General features: G+C 43.5%; 1 protein-coding gene and 1 long non-coding RNA gene across 5 annotated transcripts in view; one reads left to right on the top strand and one right to left on the bottom strand.

Moving 5' to 3' along the window:
• Positions 1-18,897, top strand: part of camsap3 (calmodulin regulated spectrin-associated protein family, member 3) — a 31,500-nt gene extending 12,603 nt beyond the window's left edge. Inside the window, exons 3-18 of one of the 4 annotated variants that reach the window (XM_037792025.1) lie at positions 7,832-7,972; positions 8,547-8,633; positions 9,007-9,039; positions 9,821-9,959; positions 10,553-10,692; positions 10,793-10,877; positions 10,986-11,028; positions 11,123-11,178; positions 11,495-11,528; positions 11,870-13,994; positions 14,094-14,230; positions 14,702-14,991; positions 15,105-15,198; positions 15,684-15,802; positions 15,895-16,013; positions 16,657-18,897. In XM_037792025.1, the coding sequence (XP_037647953.1) occupies positions 7,832-7,972; positions 8,547-8,633; positions 9,007-9,039; positions 9,821-9,959; positions 10,553-10,692; positions 10,793-10,877; positions 10,986-11,028; positions 11,123-11,178; positions 11,495-11,528; positions 11,870-13,994; positions 14,094-14,230; positions 14,702-14,991; positions 15,105-15,198; positions 15,684-15,802; positions 15,895-16,013; positions 16,657-16,956 (3,942 nt within the window). In that variant the 3' untranslated portion in view covers positions 16,957-18,897. Of the gene's footprint in view, positions 1-7,831; positions 7,973-8,546; positions 8,634-9,006; positions 9,040-9,820; positions 9,960-10,552; positions 10,693-10,792; positions 10,878-10,985; positions 11,029-11,122; positions 11,179-11,455; positions 11,529-11,869; positions 13,995-14,093; positions 14,231-14,701; positions 14,992-15,104; positions 15,199-15,683; positions 15,803-15,894; positions 16,014-16,656 lie in introns of all 4 variants that reach the window. The other 3 variants (XM_037792024.1, XM_037792022.1, XM_037792023.1) reach the window with 3 other exon arrangements.
• LOC119501576 lies at positions 6,892-16,172 on the bottom strand. The gene is made up of 3 exons (XR_005209860.1): positions 16,085-16,172; positions 7,841-7,954; positions 6,892-7,699 (listed from the first exon to the last, which is right to left on the bottom strand). It is a non-coding gene; the product is annotated as an uncharacterized LOC119501576 (long non-coding RNA).
• Positions 18,898-19,008: the final 111 nt, after the last annotated feature.

Here is a 19,008-nt window from a genome sequence, read left to right as displayed (position 1 = left end):
CAAACAGAGCGTTTCAGACAGAGGGTGAAAAGTGAAATGTAAACATGTTCTAGTAGAAACCCAAAATACAACCATGCACCTGATGATAAGCCTAACATATCCTCTTTAATGTACAGTAAATACTGGCAAAGTTGTACTTTGGAACCAGACAGAGTGGTTGTTTTGTACTGATAAAAAGAAGGAAGAAAGCTGGTACTTTGCTTTAATGGGGCTTTCTTTTCTATTTATTATTACCTAGTGTTTTGCCTTATCATACCTCCAATTTCCACAAGTCATAATCTTACAATATAAGTCTCAGTAACTGTCTATCAATCTTTTGCCATCCATTTAAGTAATTTTTAGTGCTGCTATGGTGCGTTGGTTTAGTCTTTTGCTATAATGTACAGCCTAAAGCACATCACATGCACCGTCCTTTTGCATTGAATCTAAGGTCATATAGTCCTTCAACCAGAGGTCTGCGGAGGACTGCAGACAGGACCGCATACCTGCTGTTTGCTCTCGAAGGATTTCTGTAAGGCTGTCCTCGACCAAAGTAATTCTCAGTCGACTAACAGTCACGCAATTTTTTCGACTAATGGATTAGTTGATGTAATAGACAGATCTGTAAAACTGAGTTTCTTCACAAAGAATCACACAAAAGCATCACTTTAAATCTTGACATCAGAGACGTGCTCATAAGTTTCATAGAAATTAAGTCATTCAGCATGAAAAAGCATAAAAAATGACTAATCGGCTAAAGAAATCGTGGCTAAAATGATCGATTAGTCGACTAATCGACTAAGAGTGGGCAGCCCTAGATTTCTGACCACTACCACCTGCACTAACGGATGTGCCATTTCACATCATGGCACCAACAAGGCATTCAATGGCAACAATATAAAATATAACGCAAGCATGAAAGATCACTACAGCACTGGCAATAATAAGCTGATGACACAGTAGGTTGTTTTCATGCATGATGCTGCTGTGATTTGTGTGCGCATGTATTTGTCTGCTTGCGTGCGTTTGTCTCAGTTTTGGGTGATGCTTCCAGGTCAGACCACGGACCATCTCAGCTGTAAATCCTAACCATTAAACTCTTATTTTGGCTGTTTTTGCTGCTTTGGTATACAGTATGAGCCTTCCAGTTGCTGCTTGGCCCTCTGCCGCTCTCTGAGCTCGTCTGTCGCTGACTGGCAGTGTAGCTACAGTGTGGCAAGCAGAGAAAGTGGGTCATGCTGCAGCAGCATTAGAAAGGATGGAGCACCAATGTGGGTCTTGGCCAGTAAACGGCTTTGGAGCAGCAGCAGCAGCAATCTGCTGCAGCACTGCTGTATATTAAAGCTTCACACACCCGTGCCAAACGAGAGGATAACATGTACTGTATATAGTACATGTACATAAAAGTGTGTTGAGTCATGCACTACTGCCAGTTAATCTGAAGCTTAGAAGTTTCTGATTTTTCACTTCACACATATGACCTATTTGTCGTTAATTGCTGATATTTGGCTCCTGTTTAAATCCAGGGATGTAGGTTGATGCTGGTACTGGCTTGAGTTGCTGCACCAGCATCAGTGCACAGCGCCAATGACCCGCTCTCTATAAAACTACACGGTCGGCGCTGTGATCAAAGTAGGGCAAAACCAGACCCACCATAGCTCACCTAATATAATATTGTACTACAGTAATTATTATCTTCATCAAACTGTTACGCTTCTGCTACAGGATGAAGATGCTTTTGCTGTTTGTCCCCGCTTCCAACCTTGAAATTCCTCAGTTAATAGTTAGATTAAGAAATATTCAGGAAGAAAATGGTGTGAGCTCTGCTGTGATATCTGGGACAAGTGGAAAGTGAGTCCCATTTTCCTCTGACTGAAGATTTGAGCAGATAAGATAAGCAGAGGCAGACACCATTAGTTTGCTAGCTAGCATAAAGTCATGCACCTTGACCCCATGATGACACACATTGAGTGACAGCCCCGTCATTTGCATAATGAGGCAGAAATGCATAAAGAAATGTAAAAAGAAATGTGTAAAGAAAAGAATACAGAAATAAATAATTTTGGGGAAATAAATAAGGGATGAAATGCAAAGGGAACATTGTGCATAAATAAATAAATAAATAAATACATGAATACATAAATAAATATAAACATTTAAAATTGAATATAAAATAATAAATAGATAAATGCAAAAATAAATTTATAAATTAAAAATAAATAAATAAATAAAAGGCAAAATGAAACAGAAGAGTAAATAAACAAGTGAAGTAATACAAAGATAAATAAATAAAAAAGCAAATTAAAACAGAAATATCAATCCATGTCATATTTTATCAATTAATTAATGATTACATTTTATTTGTAATATTATTTTTGGCGTATTTAATTACATATTAATTTATTTATCGAGTCATTTATTTATGTATTCATTTATTTTTTTATTTTGGCATGTTGAGTCCTCCATAAGCACCAGTGTCTTTACAGGCCGGGGTTATCATGAAAGGAAAGCTTTGTAGATGGCTCATCCTTGGGGCACAGTAGTGGAGCCTCCGGCTGCCTCCATCCCCTACTTGCTGTATACGTGTGTGTGTGTGTGTGTGTGTGTGTGTGTGTGTGTGTGTGTGTGTGTGTGTGTGTGTGTGTGTGTGTGTGTGTGTGTGTGTGTGTGTGTGTGTGTGTGTGTGTGTGTGTGTGTGTGTGTGTGTGCCCTACTGGTAACTGTCCTTCTGGTCGTGGCCCGGCCCAGATTAGCGATAATCTGCCATGCAGACTGAACGTCATCATCCACGATTGGATGACACGCCAGAGATGACCACTCGCTCCCCACGCTCCTAACATGTCTCACAACATCCGACTAATACATTGTTTGTTGACACAGTGGAATGAAATCATCCATTTTCAAACATACTGATATTGATTACACCAGAGATTCAAGGGGTTAAGCGTCTGTTCCCACGGTGACAAAGCAAGTCATGTAGCCATAATGCAGCTAACCCTCTTCCCGGTCCCCTGTTGGTTTTGGGTCGGCACTGACACTTTGTCTTAGATCGTACTGCTGTGTTGGCAGGTTTCTGGTCAAGTGAGCATCAGTCAGGAGCTTAGTTGGAAATAGAAGTGGCACACTATCAGAAACGCTAACCATCATCTTACACTATTGGCTCTGCTCTGGATCGCTGATGAGAAGCTAACGTGGAGTAGTTAAACTTCTCTACCGTATGTTTAACAAGTTGGGTGTAAAGCTGGTCTAGACTGGTTTTCCTTGCTTAAGCACACAGTTCTCATACATATATTGTTCATATAAGCATGTGTTTTGAGAGGACCTCCTGTCTGAAATCCCCTGCTGGGCCCCAGACCTGCCTGATCCCCCTGTTTGTCTCCCCCTCAGAGAAGGGGGGTGGGCTTAAGTCATATTTCAGACATAATCAGATTTTGCCCTCCTCATAATCTCACATAATGATCCCTGATGCCTTTGCTTTCTTTGTTTTGACTCGGTTGTTGGCACTATTATGCAAGCAGATTTGCCAAATAGAGCCATAAAGATTTCGTGTTGATGTGGTTAACCGATGGGGTGTTATTTCTTTCCTCGGTTCGAGGGATGCTAACTGTTTGCTGGCTGGATGTTTCAGAGCAGAGAGCCCGGTGCTAAGCCAGGACGCACAGAGCAATGCTGCGGTCAGGCTTGTGTTGAGATGCATTGTGGGTCAGCTGGTCGGTTGTTATGGTGATCTGGCAGGCTCTGTGCTGGGTGTTCATGAGTTGCTCCTCTCTCCCCTCTCATTAGGGAGACTTGTGATTGAGCTTAGCGAGCTCTCCTGGCTCTGCAGCGGGGGATCCACTAGAAACCCCCCCCCCTTCTTCTCTTTTCATTCTGCACTTATTGTCATGAATCATCCTCTGCTCTCTCCTCTGAATGACTACTGTACCGCATGACGACATGGTTGGCCACTTTCATTAGTTCATTTCCTTTTTCTCTCTCTCTCTCTCGCTGTCATCCTGTCTCTGTTCACACTGTGACAATAGCTCCAACCTATGATTACACATTGTGGCTAAATGCAAAAATATGTGACTACTTTCAATCACTTTGAGTGTTTGAATGACAGCTGCTGGCACAATTCAGCTGCAGTCTGTTTCTTTTGTTCTCAGGCTTCAAAGACCTAACAACAAAAATATTTGAAATCCATATCACAATATTAATATTCAATATTGATCAGGGATGCACAGATCCAACATTTTCAGTCCCGATACCGATACCTGGGCTTTGGGATTATTCTTTTATATGTAAGGCAACATCAGACTTGACATTGCTTTCTTAACATTGTAAAACAAAATGTAACAAATGAATACACAGATATACATTTATTGAATTGTTAGTTATTATTAAAATAATGAATCTTACAGCAGCAACTTGGTAAAAAATCTTCAAATTAACAGGAATTACTGAGGAAGTGTAAAGCTTTTTAATGCAGAAAGATATTGGTAAAAACTTCAACAGGAATTCAATTTCCAGTCTATAATGTATATAGTATATAAACATAAAATTGAATTAAATAAAAAAAAGTGCCAGTACCCTAATTCAGCAGTTACATGACATGATTATCGCATGTGTTTTGGATATATTTATACGTATATCTTGGAAATATGTCCCACTTTTAAAAAAACAAAACATATTTGGCCTATATACGACATACATTTCCACAGTTCATACATAAATGTATATTTGATTAATAAAAACATTTTATGTAGCTATTGATACGGATCAAATTGTACACAAATATAATATTGCATATATGCTGCGATAAAACCAACTTAAAGTAATGAGAAGGAATACCAAAGGCATTTTCAGCGCTGTTCTCTCAGTATTAAGCTGCAGCCATGTGTTCTCATACAGAGATGCAGTCACGCGGGTGTTTTGTCTGGCCTCTCCGGTCCAGCTTTCGCTGGGCGGCCGCAGGTTTCCCCCAGCTGTGACCGCTCCGACCTCCGCACGGCGATGGTTCATTATTATTATTGATCCTTTATAGCATTGGGTTTAAATTTGAAATATTGCCAAATAGGTGCTTTTGCTTTTCGCTTCGCATCATCTTGTCTGTCAACTCTCTCTCGTCCCGTGTGTGAAATATGACTCCTGCTACTCTGACCTGAGACTCCGTATGGAGCAGATGCATTCACTGTTAATTTGAAGTGTCGTCCGACTTTTTATTGATGACACGGTGCTGATACGCCAAAATGAACTATTTTATTTCTGTCAAAAAAGCAAACCGACGGTTGGGTCGGTGGGTACGTAATGTAATTAGTGTGTGCCCGACCACCGTGTAACACAGCTAACACCGACTACTACGACAAGCCTACTCCCTACCGTGTTTCAATTATCCCTGCGGAGTAATAGTGCTCTGAATCAGTCAGACTGTGGCTGGCGCTGAGAAGCCCTAGTAGTCCCTATATCAGGCCATTTGTCCCCCTCTGTACTGCAGACATTTCCACTGAACAGACAAGTCATGTCACAGACACACAAGCAGCTTCAGTGTTGGAGGGCAGGCCAGCAGGGTCACACAGCTCCCAGTGACTGACTGCAACGCATCCAGAGAGCTCGGCCCAATGCTATCTGACAAGCCTTTGCTGGCATAGCCCTGCCCTGCCCGCCACAGCACCGGGTCTGCCCCGGTCAGCACTTTACATCAGGGTTGAGTAGGCAGACACGCAGACGGGGCTCATGCACGCAGCTGGACTGCCACCAGCCCCCATCTGGGGCAACGTAAGAGGTTAGAGGAAGAATGTCTGGCCTCTAAAGTGGAATTTGTAAGTAGTAAAAGGGAACAGGCACTGATTTGAACCGATTAGGCTCAAAACTGAAGGTTGGAGATTGAAGGAGTGGCCCCTTGACAGGAATGTGTTGTTTGTGACCTGAACAGAATTGATTATTATAACAAGGAGCTTGTTGCCGTTAGCCAGTAGTGAGGAGAGAGGAGCTCCGGTGCTGCTGTTGGATGGCAACTAAAAGTGATACAGATAGAGGAGACAAAAATAGACATACTACTAACCCTGTATGGATGTGATATGATTGCTATCGCTGTTGTATGGCCTCCTTTTTTCCCCTTTGCTTTGGTGAACTCATCATGCTCTTTCGGGTCATGCTTTATAAGATTGCTGGTGTGGAAATTGGCAAAACTAGCACCACACATCAAAACTAAGAGCTGCACACATACCGCCGCTTTGTCACGTCATTTTAGGATCAGGCAACGAAACCACTATAGTTATGTTTAGGAAAGAAGTACATGGTTGGGCACATTTTCTCGGAGCGTTTACTGTTGCCGTGGATGGGTTGACATTATAGTTAAATGAACGCCCGGTACATTTCATACCGCCGCTAAAGGGTGCCGTGTGCGACAGTACCGAACGCCAACGGCTGTGACAAAACCTCTGTATTTAAACCCCTGGGAATGAGAGCGGGCTGGTACTGCGCATGTGCAGCTCTCAACAGAGATGAGAAAGAAGCTAGATGACTCACTTGTTTGTTTATTTGTTAGTTTGGATCCCCATTAGCTACTTTCATCATCGATGTCGGACACAGTGATCGTTTTTTCCAGAGCTGATGATGAAAGTAGCTAACAAGTGAGCCATCTCGCTTCTTTCTCATCTCTGTTGAGTACCGATAAGGCAGCATGTACAGATCGGGTAGCGAGTGACACATGTTGCTGTTGCTGTGTAGCACAAATGAGCTGATAAACGAGAACATGAATTAGATGGGTGCATACTAGACTCGCATACTCGCCGATAACCAATCCAGCATTTTTGTCTGTATCCGGGACATTTCCAGTGCTGGTATCGGTATCGGAACAACTCTGTGTACCAGTTACTGTGATTATCTTAATGACTGCAAAAGAAAAACATGAATGAAATGCACTTAAAATGGTTCAAATATCTGAATCATTTATAACAATGTTGAGGTCAGACATAAGAAGTGCTGTTGTTTGTTGCCCCGTGGCAAAAACATAGCACGATTTCTAATGAGCTAACAGGTTTATGGAGTTAAGGCGCTCTGTCTGACTGAGCCGACAGTGTTGGTGGTGCACTTTAATGGGCTCTAGCCATTAGACAGGACTCTGTAATGGTCTCTCAAGTTTAAGGAAGTACACGTATTTCTGTTGGATACACATGCTTGGGAATGTCAAATATGTGGAATAACAGTGTTATGGTTTTAATGTTGTATTTCTGTGTAAAAACGCTATATTGATTAGATTTTACATCCGTTATGTTGTCTCACACAGACACATTCATACACCGAAATTGCAGAAAAAGACCTGTTTCTTCCAGAGAATACTGTTCATTGTTGTGCTTCCTGGTGATCTCGTTACAACACGTCATTTTATCCTGTAAGTGTTGCACATGAGTCATACAGGAATATTTCACTGCGCAAAAGGGAAGGGAAGCACGCTGAGGAGAAAGTAAATAAAGGTACAGCAGCTGAGGAACGACAGTCCTGGGACATACATGTTATCATATTACTGGTCCATTGCTTATTCAATGACTTAATGATTGAACAAACACGGGTCCAAAGTTCACCCATATCTACTGATGTGTGTGTTTGCTCGCTGAAGACTCTCGTCAGTGTTTCTGCTGACTCACAGCGGCCTTCTGGTGACCTCTAGAGGACGCTGCTGGTAAATGATGGTCGCGCTGCAGCAGTTAGAGGTGGTCTCTGCTCTGCGGTAAGCAGGGCCCTGATGGAGCAGTAAAATGTCCAGCGTTATCGTGTTAGCTGTGATTGATTGATGCTGTCTGGGCTCTTGGCTGTGAATGCTCCCCACCCATCTAAATGTTCCTCTCTTCCTTCTCCCATGTGATTGGTGCAGAGTGCTCACCTGGCAGTGATAGATGCCCTGATGGCCATGGGAGCCATGGAGACGGTGACTGCGGTGAAGACATGTGGTGCTGCCGAGCTACTGGGTGGAGCCTCCAGCTGGGAGGATGCTCTGCTTCATTGGGTTAACGGGGTAAGGAGCAAGCCAGAGAGAAACGACGCTTGTTTTAAACACACATCTTGTTTTAATCCTTTCAGAAAATTAATTGTTCAGACTTTTATCTTCTTAAAAGACCTCTTTTGTAGATGATCCAGTGTCTGTTTAGCTACAGAAATGAGGATGCTGTAATTATTTAACTCACTGGTTTCCAGTGTAAGACAACTTATTGAAAAAAAAGTTGGCCTTTATCTCAGCATTTCATTCATTTCTGTGAAGATTTTTAAAGTTTGGATTATTATTTATAGAGCAATGGCCAAGCGTCAGGAAGAAGAAAACACTGAATTTGTTAAAAAAAGAAGCCTATTAAGTAGGTATGATTGTTAAAAATAAAAAAATACATAATACAGATAGAGTATTGTATTAAATATCCATAAAATATGTCACTTAGTCAGGGGTCGTCACTTTACTCAAAGATAGAAAAGGGGTCCCTTAAGGAAAAATATTGGGAACCACTGGTTTAATCCACTGCATTTTAAAAAGGTGAGAGTATACTGTAGATCTGTGATCTATGTGTGTTAACCATTTTGTCTTCCTGGCATGCTTTCAGTTAAACCAGAAGTTAAGAGAACGTACTGAAGGAGCCCAGAATGACACGTCTCAGGCCATTATGGAGCCCCAACCTGTCCAACCCTCTGTGAGTATTACATTACACATCCAGTGTGTTTCTATCTCTTGTCACACTCATCATTATAACTACGCACACATGATAATCTGAAGAGGATTATGCACTCAGTGCTATAAAAAGGCAAAGTGCTGTGTATTAAGATCATATTGTTGGTTCTCCTACTCTACAAGCACAACCAGTATTGGTTGACACAATAGAATTAAAGGTAGTGTCACTGCTTTGTCAACAAGGTTGTCTTGTTATTCCAAGGAGGTACTGTCATCACAACCCTTTTCTCCAGTTTGTCTAGTTCTTCCACTGAAGGCTTAATACCTCTCCTTCTGCTCCTGTTCTTCCATTTCCTTGTCTTTCTCTATTTCCTGTCCCTCCTCCTCTCTGACAGTGTCCTACTCGCTGGTACTGGAAACTTGTTCCTGTAAGTTCCCTCCTTTCCTCTGCTCCTTCCCCCCTGTCCCTCCATCCCTCCAGTGTCTTCATCAAATTTATCAGCAAATACCTGATGGTCAGGTGTGTTTTTTTTTTTTCTCTCCATATGCTGGTGTGAGAATGTGCATCACATCCTAATCAGCATTAAAGTGCACGTTGCAGCATAAATGTCGATAGGGCGGGGCGTTGTTTGCTGACTCACGAGTGGTGCATGAATCACAATCAGTACTCAAGCCGGCCTTGACACTGCCTTGTATAACCGGTTCCTCTGGTCCTCAGAGGTGTGTGTGTTTGTGTGTGAACGGCTGTGTGGGTTAACAGAGACGAGCTTCTAGGCAGCTGGTTCCCGCAGACAGGGAGCTGTTTGTATAGATACTCTAGTTAACCGGTGTACCTGAAACATTTTCTCTCTCTCCTGAGACTCTCACTTGTCCCACTTTCTCCTGACAAAACCGTCCTTCTTTCCGCTCTGATTAAGTCACTCACTTTGTATCTGTCATTTGTTCACTCTTGTACACATTAGCATGACCTTCATTTGTTCTCTTTCCTTACACTCATACTGCAAATCTTTTTTTTTTAACATTTTCTGTTATGTGTCACAGTGCCTAGAGACTTTAGAGTATCCACCCATGTTTGGAAAACCCTGACTTTGATGATGGCTTTAACATTAACTAATTTGTCAAATGATTTGCATATAAACATTAACAAAGTATCATTAAGGTCACACTGCAGTGTTTGATTAACTTCATTGTTTGTTGTTGTTTTTTTAGCTCCGCTACAGGAAGGATAAAATACAGTCCAAACAGAAGCCCATCTTTCCAGCGGTGAATGAAGTCAAAGACCTGTCTAGTGGTTGTGCTGTTGCTGCAGTCATACATTACTATTGCCCTGGCCTGCTAAGACTTGAAGGTACCAGCAAACATTGTAACCACGAACAGCTTTGTAGTACTTAAAAGGATAGTTTGGGTGTTTTGAAGTGGCGTTGTATGAGGTACTTATTACCTACAGTAGACAGCGGTTGGCACGCACCCAGTTTGAAGAAGCAGACAGGAGTTACCGTCCGGACGCAAAGCAACTCCCGTGTTCTGTGAGGTAAAATTACTGTTTTTGTCAATGGAGTCTGGTTGCTTAAGGCGAAAACATAGATAACGGCTTCAGCTTCCCGTCGGAAACATACACTGTATAGCTGTATGACGGCTCGGTAAAGCCGTGAAAATATTCTAAATATAGCGTACACTTAAACTGATATAGATTTTCTTTAGGTGAGCATTTCTTTAAGGCGACTAAAATACGTTTTGCTGCTGTCCCCGTCCACAGCAGTACATTGCTTTGCTTCCGTGCGGTAACTCCTGTGTGTTTCTCCAAACTGGAGGTGTGCCGACCATCATCTACTGTAGGTAATACACTGACTATGACTATATACAACCTCACTTCAAAACACCTGAACTATCCCTTTAATGTGTTTATGTCAGTTTAACACTTTTTTTCCCTCTCTCTGTAAGATGTTTGTATGAAGGAGTCCATGTCTGTAACAGACAGCCTGTACAACCTGCAGTTCATCCGAGAGTTCTGTGACAGCTGTCTAAAGAGCTGCTGTCACTTGACGCTGGAGGACATGCTGTACACCCCACAGGAGCTTCGGGTACTTACAGTCACTCTCCCGAACATTAGTCGACTGATTGAGACATTAACACAAATATTGAGTACTGTATTGGCTGATTTATTCTGTCTGATTTATTTAGCTCAACTTGCTGAGCTTCCTAGCAGAACTGCTTACCTGGTTTGAAGTACGGAGGCCAGAATTCGTTCAACCGATAGACACGTTGGGTAAGTGTTGCCAGATGTTGTGGTCCTGTATAATAACACTGTGTAATCCTACCATTAAGATCATTACATTGAGTATCCATTACAAAATCTTATTTTCCTTTTTGTTAGATGGACCCACACCAGTAACACCAAGAGGCTTGAGTGGTAGCAGGTACAGAAGCTCTCTGGATATGATTTTGCTTTTGTATGATATTCTTTGTATGAAGCACTCGTTTGGACTGACTGATCGTTTCTCTGCTTTACAGCACCTCCCCTTCTATCTTCAAGAAGCCTTTCCTCCCGATCTCCGCTCCTGCGTCAGGTAGGATTAAGACAGCATCCTGTCATCATTACTCATCATCAAGCTACAGTGTTTTGTATATATTTCTATCATTTTGCAATCTGGTTCACCTACTTCCCTCAACCTCGTTTGTCTTTTTTTCGTGCTGCATTATAGTCTTGTTTTCTTATTTTTATGGATATTTGAAAGTTTTTGTACATATTCTTTTTCTATTTTTGTATTGGTGTATTGTTTGATTTGTGCATCTCTGTGTGGTGTGCATGCCTTTACGTGTCTGTGTGTGTCCCATTGTATTCAGGATCTTTGACTCAGTCTACCTCAATGTCTCATATAGAAGGAGTTGGAAAGACATGGAGCAAGAAACCTCTCAGGTAGGACTCATATATTCGATACTGGGGGTACAACGATTTTTTCGGCCGAACATCGGTTTAGGCTGATATTCGCAGTGTTGACTTGCCATCAGCCTATCGGCAAATAAGATGACATTCGCTGATGGCAGTGGCCTATGTTTATCTGTTGTGTTGCATCAATTTTGTGCCGGCTAAATGTTGTGTTGGTTATTTGCTGTCAGTCTCAGACAAATAAAAAGTGAAAGAATGTTTTTATAATGAAGAGGTCTTTGTTTCTCTATGTAATCCCTATTTAATCCCATTTAAACTCTGTCTTTTTAACTTATTTTTATTGCACTTACACTCGCTTGTTTTTCTTTCAGCCGCCCCTTGTCAGCAGTGTCCTTCAGCATTCCTTTCGGTCTGGACAGTGATGTGGACATTGTGATGGGCAACCCTGTGATAACCCGCTCTGTGAGCTCAGACCAACTCAACCCAGCAGTCCAAAACATGACCCGGGTGCCCTACACCCCTCCTGAAGACCTCAGCCATTTGCTGAGCAAACCCCCCGGCTCCAACGGTCCGCAGAGAGCTTCTTGGGCCACCCAGTCTGCCAGTATTCCCAGGCTGGCAGAGGAGAACGGCCTTGCGGCGAGTGAAGCGGGAGAGCTGCCTACCATTGAAGAGGCTCTCCAAATAATCCACAACGAGAGCAAGATGGAGCCCCGTTTACACCCTGATGGCGCTCCTGATGGCTTCTACCTCCACTCTCCTGATGACCCTGTTAGTTCGAGACATAACAGCAATTTAGCACCCATCAGCTGCTCTGCCCCCCCACGCTCAGGAATGCTGTACCGGCCCACAGGGGAGTCCAGGGAGCCCACTCGCACCAGAAACACCTCTGAATGTTCACGAGATGATGACTCGGTCTTGAGAGACGGCAGTGTGGACTCGGATGCATCAGAAGACCTACCCAAGGCCCAGTCCACTCCAGCCACACCAGCTGCTGGTGTCAGAGGCCACGGCACAGAGGTGTCTGATAGTGGTGTGAAGATGACCAGCTTTGCCGAGCGCAAAAAGAAGCAGATTATAGATTCTCCCAAAGCCAGCGACCCCTCTTCTTCTTCCTCTCCGATGACCACGTGGGCACAAAAGTCTGAAGAAAGCCCCACTAAGAGCCCACAACTCAATAATGAGATGTCTGAGCTGGGAACTCGGCTCGAAGAAAAACGCAAAGCTATCGAAGCCCAGAAGAAACGCATCGAGGCCATTTTTGCAAAGCACCGACAAAGACTTGGGAAGAGTGCCTTTCTGCAGTTAAAGAAGGAGCAGCGTGAGGACGAAGGCGAGGGTGAAGGAGGGAACGGCCAGATCAGCACCTCATCCACAGAAGAAGACCTCTCTCGCTTGACACTGGAAGAAAGGCTGGCTCGAATGGAAGAGGAAGAGCAGCAGGAACAAGATGAGCAGCGCCCCTCAGTGGAAGATGACGGTAATGTCAAAGGAGGACTTCAGTTCAACAAACAGGCCGGTCACTCCAAAGAAAAAGCGGGTACGCCAGGAGAGAAGGGCTCTGGGGCTCCTGGAGAGAAAGCGGTGGCTCCACTAGGGGACTATAACAATGCTGTATCCAAGCTGACTGCAGCTCTTAGCTCTCTGCAGAGTGACATGCAGCGGCTGACGGAGCAGCAGAACCACATGGTCAAGAAGAAAGCTCCAGGTTCCAGCAACAAAACCTGGGTCATTCCACCCAGCCCTAAAACCTCCACCCCAGCTCCTGCACGCCTGTCGCGGGAATCCACCCGAGATTTAAATTCAGCCTCCTCCTCTCCGTCTCCATCTCACAGAATCACAAACCACACCACTCCTTATAAATCCCCTAAAGTCCAGCGTAGAGCCCAATCTGTGCCCCCTAAAAGCCCCAAACACCACCAAAACAGTCGTCCCTTGGACAATAAGGTCCCCACACTGTCGAGGGTTATCACGGCACCTCAGAACGTGGACCGCATCCCCCACCTTCGTCGTGTAAATCCCTGGCAAATGCAAGACCAGACTGTGTCTTCCTTCTCCCTTGGTGACTCTCACAGCCTAGATGAGCTGCGTTCATCTGGACCAACTCCTGTCCCCACGCCGACACAGACCCCTGCGCCAACTCCTATCCCGACTCTCCACCATGCCGCAGATGACGCAATGTCAGAGGTCGGCTCCATCGACGATCATAGTATATTTAGCCTGGACCTGGATGCTGGGCCATCGCATGGTCCTTTGGCTCACAAGGACAGGTTTGCACACGGGGGCTACAGCTCTGGTGCGCCATCAGAGTGCTCCTTCGAGAGTGATGTCCCTGCAGGGATGTCGAATGGCAAACGAAGTAGCCTGATAGAGATCTCGCTGTCTGCTCTGCGAGGAGACGGGGAGGAGGATGACCAAGTACCCGACACTTTATCTGACTCGATGAGTGACCGGACGGAGCCAGAGGCGAAAGGAGGGGTTGGTTTCTTTTTCAAGGTAGGTGACTAATGATTCATATTATTGTATGCACTTTTCTATAAATGCTGTTTTAAGGTCAGTACATTCATGCCTTTTTATTTCTGTCTTTATTATTAGGATGACAAAGAGCGACCGGAGGATGAGATGGCCCAGCGAAGAGCAGCTTTGCTGGAGAAACAGCAGAAGAGAGCAGAAGAGATGAAAAGACGCAAGCTTGATCAGGAAAAAGAAAAAGAAAAAGAAAAAGAATTAAGGTGAGACCCTTTTTTTAATTCAGATACCTGCATTCATGACCAAATGAAGAAACCAAATATAGAATGTAATATCTGACATTAAGATTGGTCAAGTTTGTACAAGTTTGGGTATTACTATAGTTTTTGCAGCATGTAACTAATGAGGATGATTAGGAATTACTCATTTATCGTCCGTCCGTGATATCTCAGGATCACTGGATTTCTTCAAATTAAAAATGACAAACGTCCACTAGGAGTCATGGATGAACTGATTTTGAATGAATGTATTTGGTGGTCACATTTTTGGCCATAACTGAATAATTCATATGCCAATTATGCCAATTTCACACAAATGTCTAATAGGATAAAATGATGACATTTGACGGTTGGCGGAGGCATACAACCGTGAGGCGTAATTCCAGTTACCATTGGTTTTGCAATGTCAATGTCACACAATGAAGGTTTTACACGTTATCTCCCTGCCCCTTTTAGCAAGCCTCAGTGGATGACCATCGAGGGCTGGGGGAATAAGAATGAGGACCAATCCCAGACTCCAGGCACCCCTCCAGCATCACGCACCCCCGTCGAGGGGACTCCCCAGCGCAGAGGAGACTTCACTCGGCAGGAGTACGAGAGGAGGCAGCAGCTGAAGATCATGGAGGACTTGGACAAGGTGCTGAGGCAGAAACCCACCACGGTCCGCGGCGTCAAGAAGCAGAGACCCAAGACTGTGTTCAGAGACGACTCCGTCCTCTCTCATAGCCCTGCCCGGGGTTTCATGGGTAAATAGCTCTGATGTTGTTCACCCAAATACTAAAAACATAGAGAATGCTGGCACATTATGAGATGGGTTACAACCCACGCGTAACCTGTGGTTTATTTTTCCTCCTTCTAGGCACCAAGCTGAGCAAGCAGTACTCTCACTCCACCATGAACCTCTCCTCCATGGCTAATGACTCTGGAGGCCTGACTGTCAGGAAGTCTCCCAGGTAACCCGCACTGTGACGATGGCTTGTACTTTCTTGATAAATTTTGGAAATGAAACACATAATTCAGCCTAAATTAGTGTTCGGATTATTTAACAACACCGTTATTTTAAGTACCAAAGAAATATAACATGTCTTTTATACAATGTTAGTACATTTATCATAATAAAGTAGAGCTGGGCAATATATCATTAGAATATTGATATCATTATTAGGGCTGTCAATCGATTTACAATATTTAATCTCGATTAATTGCATGATTGTCAGTGGATAAATCACGGTTAATCACAAATCTATTTTTTATCTGTTCAAAATGTACCTCAAAGGGAGATTTGTGTGTGTGGTTCTGTATAATTGTATACCAACAACTACAGCTTCTGTGGTAGCTGTTATCATTGTTATCAGTGGCAAAGGTGGATGTAACGTACAACATGTACTCACAGCCTCAAGGTCGTTCCTCACTAAACTCTTGTTTTGACTCCCTCTAGCCGGTCACACTCTCCCTCCCGGTTAATGTCACCACGACGAATAAGTGCTCACAACGGAGAGAAAGACTGGGAGAACGGCTCCACTATTTCCTCCCCTGCCTCGATCCCAGAATATACAGGTCAGTGATGGCTCCTGAACTACATTATGACAATGAAGCCAGTAAGCATTGTTTTGTTGGTTTAATGACATTTGGTAATGTTGTCTTTGCAGGACCAAAGCTCTACAAGGAGCCTAGCTTTAAGTCAAACAAGTTCATCATCCATAACGCTATCACCCGCTGCTGCCTGGCCGGCAAGGTCAATGAACCACAGAAAAACAAGATTGTAGAGGTAAGCCATCCTGCTGTGTCAGAGTCCAACCAAAAACTAGGCTAGAAGTGACTGATCTCAGCTGCACTCACCTCAGTGTTGTTGTCAAGACCAGGGTCTGAAATTAGCATCATCAGGCCATCCTCCAGGCAGGCAAAACACTAGGGATGGGAAAAAGGATGAATTGATTAAATTTTGGTGGTCAAAGGTCCCTATGACCTCACATCCATACCACTCTTGTGATATCTCAGGAACGCCTTGAACGAATTTCTTGAAATTTTGCAGAAACGTCCACTTGGATTCAAGGATGAACTGATTGGCTTTTAGTGGTCAAAGGTCACTGTGACCTCACGTCCATCCCACTCTCGTGAAAGAGATATCTCAGGAACGCCTGGAGGGAATTGTATTACATCAGACACAAACATCTACTTGGATGAACTGATTCGTATTTGGTGTTCAAAGGTCACTGTGACATCACAAAACACGTTTTTGGCCACACACTCAAGAATTCATGTGCTAATTATGACAATTTAACACAAATATCTAACAGGATAAAATGATAAAGTGATGACATTTTGGACAGACATGGATGTAAACCGCAACTTGACTGGCTGACGGAGGCGGTAATTCTATTTTCTTTCTTTTTCTGTCTCTCCCTCTTCAGGAAATGGAGACGAGCTCGGCCAACCACTTCCTCATCCTCTTCAGAGACGCCAGCTGCCAGTTCAGAGCGGTTTACACCATGAACCCTGAAACCGAGGAGATGGTACGGCTCACTGGCATCGGCCCCCGCATCATCGCACCCGAGATGGTCGAGTCCATCTACAAGTACAGCTCTGACCGCAAGCAGTTCACCGCCATCCCGTCCAAAACTATGTCCATGAGCGTCGACGCCATCACCATCCCTGGTCACTTTTGGCAAAAGCGCCCAGGAACTCCCAAGAAGCTTGGCACCCCCAAATAACGTTGGGCAGCTGGGTAGAGATGGGTAGAGATGTAACCATTCAGGGAACCAACTCCCAGTTTCTATTTTGGCCAGTGAGGCTCTTGAGATGCAGTTTAACTAGCAGTGGACCGCATGGCTGATTAGGCTTTTGGCCAGCTATCAACCTGGAACAACCCAGTCAACTCTACATGCCAAGAGAAAGGGCCAATCACTCACTCGTTCAGCCAATGTAGTTATAATAGTTTCTCTCTTGAGGGCTTCTGATTGGCTCAGCCTCGTCTACCTAGATTGTAAAATGTAATGCGACTGATTCTGTTGGGATTTCCCTCGCTCCCTGCCTCCTCATGCCTTGCCTTACCCTGCCCCTGGAGTCATTTTAGGTAAGAAAAAGGAGGGGACAACCATACTGCCTTTGCCCACACAATAGTATTTTGGGCCAGAGTAGTTCCCGCCCCTCTCAATTCTGCTTGCTTTTCCTTTTTGCTGCCTTTTCTTCTTCTTCTTCTTCCAGAGCTCACTCTCTCTCCGGTCTACTGAGACGAGTGGCTCAGCTCTCACTTCTGATAGCTGAATGGCAGGTAATGCTGCTCTCCTATGAATGTAGGGCACACACTTACCACTTATTCCATTCAAGGGTGTTGTCACTGGTTTGTCAGGACCAGAAAATAGCATAGTGGGGTGTTTCCCTCTGTGGGCTGCACTGGTGGTGGCTACTGTGCTACACCTAGAAACTGCCTGTGCCCCCATAGCTCGCCACTCACATTCAACTCCTTCAGCTGTAGACATCTGGATGTTTTTTTTATACGATTTTGACATGTTTTTTGCTGGACAAATCAGCCTTTGAGAGCTGAAAGAAGAATGAAATTCATGTGACTTTTTTTCCCCCCCTTGCTTTCTCATTTTCAACATGTGATGAATTGAAATGTTATCTTGAAAAAAAAAAACAATACTGGAAACATGAAGGAGGGCTTTATCGTTACTTGGGTACGGCTCTGTGTGAAAATGATAATCAATGCTGATTTAATATATACTGAATGCTGATTACTTTGATTTTTTTTTTTTTTTTTTGGACAATGATTTGTAAAAAAGTAAGTTTGTAAGCTACGAATAAGCTAGCCTGCTGCTTAAGCATTAGTGAGATGTATGTTTGAGAACGAGTGTATGAGAATGAAAAGAAATTGCTGAAACCTTTTTGTCTAGGGATTAATAAATCATTTAGGTCACCAGGAGTCTGTTTCCTGTTATATGATTCCCTGTTTGTGCATATAAACAGTAGGTTTCTTGATGAAGGATCATCCCGGACTGTAACAGCCCTCATCTTCCCCACACAGTCTCTAGAGACTCCTTCGTGTATAACTGGGGGAATGTACTGTTTTTTGGCCTGCGTGTCCATGCTGTTGGGAAAAACCACTTGACCCTGCAGTAAGTTGTGATCAGGTCGCCACAAAACCTGTGGGAAATGGGCCTCTTTTGCAGTCTTTAGCACTACAGATGCAGCTGTCCTCTTTCAAATCACTGACTGCCTCCAATAAATGTGTTTGAATGAGAAAAAAAATTAGGAAAAAAGATGATTGATTAAAAAGCGAGTGTGGAGGAGTGCACATGGAATCAGTGGATGTTTGTATTTATGTGTTTGTAAAGAGTAGTATGTGGTAGTTAAACACTATATTTTCCGTGCAATTCTCCCCTAGAAACCCCCACGTCAGAGAGGTGTATTTATTTGGTTTGCATTAGTTGGTGCATTTGATGTTTAGTTTCAGGTTCTACCTATGTCTTTTTTTTTTTTTGGTTAAGGTGGTTTAAGTCTCGCCTTCATTTCATAGACGATGTCATAACATTTATGTTTTCTTTTCTTTTCTGTTCTTTGAATCTGTGCCAGCACATTACGTGTGATCATTTCATAAATTGACTATCCTCCTTGGCAACTGGACCAGACGAATAAAAATCCTTTTAAAATCATTGCCCTTTTTCACTCCCATGTTTATTTTACCATTTGCATTGTTTGTTTATTTTAATTTTGAATGGGTGCAGTTGATATCAGTTTGTGCCAGTAGCCTAAGAGTGAATGCA

This window comes from Sebastes umbrosus, chromosome 14 (genome assembly GCF_015220745.1).
Source record: "Sebastes umbrosus isolate fSebUmb1 chromosome 14, fSebUmb1.pri, whole genome shotgun sequence".
Taxonomy (NCBI): domain Eukaryota; kingdom Metazoa; phylum Chordata; class Actinopteri; order Perciformes; family Sebastidae; genus Sebastes; species Sebastes umbrosus.
The sequence above is the reverse complement of the archived record's forward strand: the minus strand, read 5'-3'. Positions and strand labels throughout refer to the sequence as shown.